The sequence below is a fragment of the Zea mays genome, chromosome 9 (assembly GCF_902167145.1).
Source record: "Zea mays cultivar B73 chromosome 9, Zm-B73-REFERENCE-NAM-5.0, whole genome shotgun sequence".
NCBI lineage: Eukaryota > Viridiplantae > Streptophyta > Magnoliopsida > Poales > Poaceae > Zea > Zea mays.
In genome coordinates, this window is record NC_050104.1 from 157,870,654 (window position 1) to 157,877,815 (window position 7,162).

Genomic DNA, 7,162 nt, shown 5'->3' on the forward strand with positions numbered 1-7,162 from the left:
TGTGTTTCCAACCAAATGGGTGCTCCTCTGGGAGACTTTTCTTGAAAACAATAAGGAAGTTGTTTTTCCATAGAAGTCAGAATTGGTGATACAAGAGTATAGAAGACCTAATAGTGGTTTTACTGGCTTCACATCAGAATAGAGGAATAAGACTAAGTTAAAATTTAAAGAATTAAATTAGGCAGTAAACATTTAAAAATCTTAAAACCATAAAATTAATTTCTCAAAGAATTATCTAAATATTGTTATTTGAAAAAATAGTGCAATTATTCAAGCAACAAAGTTTGTGAGAACAATAAGACTGGATTAAAATTTTAAAGAATTAAATAAAACAATAAACACTACAAATTTAAAAATAATTATCATAGAATAATCTATATATTGTTGTATGAAAAAATTATGCAATCATTCAAGGAGCAAAGAAAAAGTAGGGGAACTTCCGACGTTGTAGCTCTCTCCAATAGATCGTGAATGCGGATGCAAAAAAGGATATCGAAGATGTGTATCCCCAAATCTGGGCGTCCTCTCTCTTCTCTCCTCTTTTTCGTGATTTGGTGGAAATGGCTCAATTTGGGGGACGCGAGTCTCACCGACGGCGACTTCGACTCCGCATTCGCAGTCGTGCACATGGTAGCAGATGCGCAAAAATACGTAGCAAAATCGCACTATTCACATCTTCAGCAGGTCGCGTGGGGCGACGACTCGGCTAGCGCACCTGCTCACAGCGGTGGTGGCGTAGCACGGCCCGCGCCCGCACGCCTGCTCACGTGGCGGTGATATCGAGTATAGTTCAAAGGCACATTAACTAAAACTACACTCGTAAACTCAGGAGACACAAAGATACGTGATGAACTTGTATTCTCATTTATTTATTTTGTTCTCTGATTATAACATATGTTAGTGTCCTCTTCTTTATATATAGTGTAGAATTAGAGTTTCAGTTAGATAAGCCTTATGGACCTTAGTGGCTTAAATTGGTTTCTTAATTAACAGTTCTCAGCGTGTTTAAATCTTAGTTTTTTTCACACGGGTCTGTACACTGCTACACTCTCCTTTAACCTTCCGTTTCACGATGTTGTCCCTGCCGTGTAGTATAATAATCTAATGACATGTTCACAAGGTTCGCACAGATTTAGCCCCCTTTGAAACACAGGAATGTGAAGACACTCGAGTTGGCTATGATTTGTAATCCTATAAGAATTAAGAATGAAGAAAAATTTCTCACCTAGCCTTTGGACGGTGTACAGGAATTTGAATAGAGAGATAGGTGTCATAGGAAAGTTTCCAAAAAGTTGGACCTCTTGTTATTTTCCTCTAAAATTTGTATGGAGGAAAGCAATCCATACGAATTTCAAAGGATTCGATATGATTGAATCATGTGTTCCAAAGGCTCACACAGTCATTTTTCTTATAGGGGAGGAATCCTTCGTATTTGCTTTGTTCCAAAGAGCCCTTAAAAGTTACTTATAGCAACCTGTTCTCATACATTTTTAACACCAAGACTATGAATCTGTTTATATGCCATGATGCCAACGCCACGGAATGGAATGGAAAATTTTATTACAAAGTGGCCCGTTTCAAAACTAATTGAAAGCAGGCGACGTATCCCCCCTCAAACCTAATTGAAGAGGCTGCACATTTCTTCTCTCTTCCAACCCGAGCGAGCGACAATATCACACCACCGGTTTTTTTTTTCTTCGGTCACAATCAGACAAGCAGCGGGGCATCCAGTGCAGCGGCTCTCGGGGTGTCGTCCTGCAGCCTCAGCGTGGAGGTGACCACCAGGGAGAGTACGGCGAAGCAGGAGGGGATCAGGCCCGTCCCGTACCTGCTCACCGTGTTGAGGCCCCTCGTCTCGCCGTAGCTCACCATCGTGTCTGCACCGCAAGGCACAGCGTAAGCGTTGCGCCCGCCCGATCGATCAGTTGCCGGCCGGCCTTCCCAGCAGAGAAGAAGAACACACAAAAAACGAGCATCTCCGACGTCACTTACCTTCGTACGATTCCAGCGCGAACAGCGCGATTCCGCAGGAGATCTTGTCCAGGAAGCTGAGGGAGCCGTAGACGAAGGCGCAGCCGTTAAGGTCCTCCCCTACCAACGCGCCCTCCAGCCCGATCGTCGTGACCTGCCCAGAACACGCAGAGGCGCCTAAGCGGAAACTCGGACAGGCAGTGAACTGCGAGCGTGGCGTGCTCGGCAGTCGGCGCTGGCTCGGCTGTGTGTGTCTTGCTTACCATGACGAGCGCGTTGGCGGCGCCGATGACCATGGCGAGAGGGTACATCAGGCTGTTCATCTGGCTCGGGAGGACGAAGACGGCCACGCCGGAGATGACCCATAGCGTGGCGCCGACGGTGAGGAGGGACTTGAGGCGCCGGCTGGTCCACTTGATCTCCTGTGTTGTTGCACAACAGCAGGCAGTTGCATAGATGGGTGAGCGAAGGGAAATGCTGAGCTTTGCAGTGCAGTATAGTATAACGTTTGTCAAGTGTTGGGTTTGGACCTGCAGTACGATGGACACGAAGAAGCTGCAGCAGAATATGATGGCTGGTATCTGCAGGCACAGATCATCGAAGGGGTGAGGAGAAAAGGAGAGCAGAAGTAATTCTCATGTGTCATGCCCTAAAAGTTTCTTTAAAAAAAAAGAAATAAAGAATAATCCAAGCAGCAAAGGAGTGAAAGAACTCACTATTGCTTTCGAGTACTCATTCATTCTCAAATCTCTGGTGACGTAGAAAGCGATGAGCGACTGCAAAGGGGAAAATGAGCAAATGTAATTCAGTACCAGAGATGATAACGTAGCAGAGCTATTTCCGTTTTCTGGCTTTTACCCATGGAGCAGGAAAAGAAAAGGCTCGTCTCCCATTCAGCCAAAAAAAAACCTCTCATGGCAGAGGATACTGTGCTAAACATGGTTTACTTCTACTTAGGTTTCAACGATGTAAACTGATAACTCGGTTTTTATTATACCCTGATAGAGCAAGACTAAAGATTTTACCTTTTTATAATAAAAAAACTAGTTTGAAATTAATATTGGATGGATAATAAAAAAATGGTATCTTAGGAACTAATGCTTGGACAAATTAAGATGCACGGAAGATGGAACCTTTCCATCTAAAAAAACGATGGGAACAAAGCTGATGCTAGAACATGCCATGCATGTGCATTTCCACGCCAGTTAAGAAACAAAACTTTCTGACTGCACATGGCTCCATATGCCAACCTGAGATACGTTTGTGATCAGCCTCGCAAGCATATAAAGGAGAGCAACTTGGTAGTACAGGGTCTTCTTGAACCAGTACCCCCAGGAAATCCGAGCCGCCTTCTTACAGCTAGGTTCAGACTTCAAACTGCAAAAAAAAAAAAAAAAAAAAAAAAAAAACTCAGAACAATCGGAATCCATACAGCATACGTATCCATCAATCATGCATCATTCCTTCTGGATAGCAAACACATCGACCGACGTACGTAGGCTCCTTGGTTCCAGCATGAAAGACCACCAGGAAGCAGCATCCGATGAAAATGGACAGGTACGCGATCCATCGGTACTGCAGGGTGAAGAAACGAGGGGCGAATTAGTAAGCAGAGACATGCTGCTTGTATTTCTTTGGTCTGTAAACTGCATGCTTTGGCTTCTGTCACCTGAGTAACAATGTCTGAGTATTCTTTCGCCTTTATAGCGCCAAAGACACCTAACGCAATCCCATACAAACCAAGATTTGCGACCTGCATTTTGCCATGCTTGTGAGTATAATCCCCATGTGAAAATTTGCTCAAGGGGTTGTTCAATTAGAGGTGGGTTGATGGAGATTGGAAGACATTAAATCCCTTCACAGTTAGAGCTAGTTTGGCAACCCCATTTTTCTATGAGATTTTCAATTTCCTAACAAAAAAAAAACTAATTTTTCTTGGGAAAATGAAAAACACTAGGTAAAATGGTGTCTCCAAACTAGCCCTCAATATTGAATAAGAATGGATTTAATCTCCTCAATCTCCCCAATCTCTGTGTAACCGAACAAAGCCCAACAGAGAACAAGACAGAATAGATTGATCAAATGGACATTGATTTCATCCTTTCGAAAAAAAAAATTGATTTCCAGGCGGGGAATCTGTTCGCACACACACAAAAAAAAAGAGAGAGAGAGGGAACTCCATAGCAGAATTATGGTAAGAACAACTGGCAGCTACAAGTGTGGATAAGATGAAATGCTGATTGGTGGTACTCTGCTCACTCACCATAGTGGATGCGTTTCTGCAGCTTGCTAAGGCTACACGGCTTGTCGGATTCAGTGTCATGCAGTTCACCATGGACCTTAACGTTAAGAGAGAGAAAATGCATCAGCCAGCAGAGCTGAAAGAAACGTTGCAAGCATGTGTCAGGACTCGGGAGAAGGGTTCAGTCCAGGTTCAAGAGCGCGCCCTTACATGTGGGAGACCTGTGTGGCCGCCCAGCCAACGTTGAACACCGCCGCGAAGAAGCTGTAGCCCACGGTCCTCACGAGGTACGAGTCCGTCCCCAGGATGGTGCACAGCAGGCAGCCACCAAAGACCGAGGAGAAGGAGAAGCCGACGAGGACCGACCCTCCGATGTGCCATAGCTTGAAGCGGCCAAACCTGTCGATCTGAGCATGTGGCAGATCGTTCACGGTCAGTTACTGGTGAACCGTACACGATGTGGTAGAGTTGGGGCGCAGTTTACGCGTGCGTACCATCTCGCCTGCGAGGATCGTCATCAGCCCGTCCGCGACCTGGCCCGAGAGCATCACAACGGCGGCGGCCCTGCGCCAAGAAACGCAAGCCGCGGCGCCGTTGGTTAGTCAGGCCACTGGCACGAGCGCGCGCGCGCGCGCGGATGTGTTATTGGCAGAGAGATTGTGCAGGGGGGACTGGGGAGGGAGGGTACCTGGGAGCAAGGCCGATCTGCTGCAAGAAGAGGAGCAGGTACGTGAACCAGCATGCCGACGTGATGTCGTTCAGCATGTGGCCGACGCCGTAGGACAGCACCGGCCACCGTCCCAGGGGCTGGGCCTCCGCCATTGCCGCGTCGTCCTTTGCATCGGCCATGGACATGGAGAGCTAGCGCTTGCTCGGCTCGGTAAGTCGCTAGTACTCCCAAGAATGCCTTCTGTCAGCTACAGCTGTGGATTTCGAGGCAACGGGAAGTCCGGAACTGCATCGTCAGGAACAGGAATAACAATCAAGAAAGAAAGGGACAAAGATGTTCGTGCTGCTTGTGATAAATAAATAAATAAAAGGGCGAGCAGATGTAACAGTCTGGCCACGTTGCAAGCGTGAACGAAATGCTTCTAATCTCTAAACCAAGCAGAGGAAACTCTCTCTGTCTCTCTCTCTCTCTGACTGAATCCACTCGAGGAGGAAACAAAGCAAACTCAACAACGCATCTCTGCAGTAGGCAGTAGCCATTAGCCGTCGGTAAAACTCTCAGCAAAAGGACAAGCCAGTCTGGAAACTCTGGCAAACAGCAGCATCCCGTGCGGCGGCGGCCGGAGCCGGGGAAAACGCAGACCGCGACGAGATTCAGGCACAGGAGGATGCAATGCGATGCAGTGCAACGGTGGATAAGAGACTGCGCGCGGTCGCCTGTCGCGTGTGTGCACGTACCACCATGACGAGAGGAGAGGAAAGGAGTGGTTTGTTGATCGCTGATCGGCGAGGGCACGGGGGCAGGACGATGGGGATCCGGCCCGCGGTGGGATTTATAGGCGGCTGCCAAGTGCCAACTGGAGGCGGTGCGCAGGCAGGCAGTGCTCGTGTCGTTTTCCGGATCTCCTTTTGGGTTCTCGGCTGGAGCCGGAAGCCGCCTTCCCCTCCCTCGTCTGGACTCTGTTGCCGTCTGCTGACTTCGCTTCCCCTCGCTACCGTCGCGCGAGTTGCAACTTCCAAGACTCTCGTAGGGTTCGAGTGCACGGTGAAGCATCCGACGCCACAACCTGCAGGTAGCCTATCTAGGTGGTGGTAGCACTGTAGACTAGGGCGGCGGCGCAACTCCGGCGATGGCCCGGAGGCAGAGTTAGGTCACCGGGACCCCTATGTTTTTTCTCTCTTTTCTGTTTGGCAATTAGACAACTTTTACCCCCCCTCCCCCCCCCCCCCCCCCCCCCCCCCCGCGAAATTAGCAAACCTGGGTGTCGAACGAATCCCGTGAATTAGCAATTTTCGGTTGGCTCTTATTGCTGGGTCAAGAAAATAATGTGAATCGAGAAAGAAGAATTCGTTAGATCCGGCGGAGTATTTCAAGTCACGGGAGATTTGGTCGGTCCACGAAATCAGGAACGAAAGCCGCCGCCCCTCAGTTCGGAACGTATTAGGTGTTACTTACCGCCGCAAGCGCATTCCGTCAGCTCTTTGGCCAAAAGACTAGCAGCCGGGGATGCTTTTTTTTTGGGTTTGGTTCGATTAGACTAGCTAAATGACTCGCTCTCACTCGTCAAGCTATCCAGATCTTTAAATTGGCTCTCACACTAGCTAAATTTAGCTAGTCACTTGACTAGCCAAACTATATAGATAGTTTATTGGAGTAAGATGCTATATATATAATGTAATCTTTATGAAAAGATAAATAAATAGTCAAATAAAGAGTTAAAAATAAAGAGTCTCTTAGAGATGCTCTTATGCAGTTATAATATATTCGCTAATCTAGTCCTCACAAGTACACGACTAACCATTGGATATGAGCTAGAGATGCATATGTGCTAAAGAATAAGATGACGAGTTGGACTCTTCTATACGTAAATTAAATTCTAAATATAAACCTAATTTTAATTGAATTGGACTCTTCTAATGCGTAAATTAAATCCTAAGTATAAATCTAATTTTATAGGAAGTGTCTAATATATGACTGTTTTGCACCTTAGTTTTCAATCATATAGTAACATGAAAAACTCTAGGAAGATAAATGTTTAAAGCAAATAGCTTAAATATAAATGTGTATAGTTGTAAGTGCATCTAGCCCTTTTATGGGTTTTGGTGAATTGAATTACAACGTAATTAAAGGACTAACAAGTTTGCTAAGTGTTGATCAAGAAACTAAGTATATTGAATACACTTGAATATTGTGTAATAAGTAGTATACAAAAGTTCACAAGAAGTCAAACTTGATGATATTATATTAAAGAATGAATCAAGAGTGCATAAGTGAGGAAA

The 7,162-nt window shown here is 46.2% G+C and overlaps 1 protein-coding gene across 2 annotated transcripts; it reads right to left on the reverse strand.

The window, feature by feature from the left end:
- Positions 1–1,402: 1,402 nt before the first annotated feature.
- Positions 1,403–6,060, reverse strand: LOC100274857 (Major facilitator superfamily protein). Of its 2 annotated transcripts, none has more exons than XM_008660119.4 (13): positions 5,621–6,058; positions 4,902–5,136; positions 4,708–4,777; positions 4,424–4,620; positions 4,235–4,310; positions 3,641–3,724; positions 3,467–3,546; positions 3,222–3,348; positions 2,688–2,747; positions 2,502–2,552; positions 2,235–2,393; positions 1,993–2,125; positions 1,403–1,877 (listed from the first exon to the last, which is right to left on the reverse strand). In XM_008660119.4, the coding sequence occupies exons 2-13, from the start codon at positions 5,066–5,068 to the stop codon at positions 1,708–1,710; spliced, it is 1,374 nt and encodes a 457-aa protein (XP_008658341.1). In that variant the 5' UTR covers positions 5,069–5,136; positions 5,621–6,058; the 3' UTR covers positions 1,403–1,707. The 2 variants fall into 2 exon arrangements, with proteins under 2 accessions (XP_008658341.1, NP_001142591.1); NM_001149119.1 differs by having other exon boundaries at positions 1,441–1,877; positions 4,902–5,168; positions 5,621–6,060.
- Between the last annotated feature and the right edge of the window lie 1,102 nt (positions 6,061–7,162).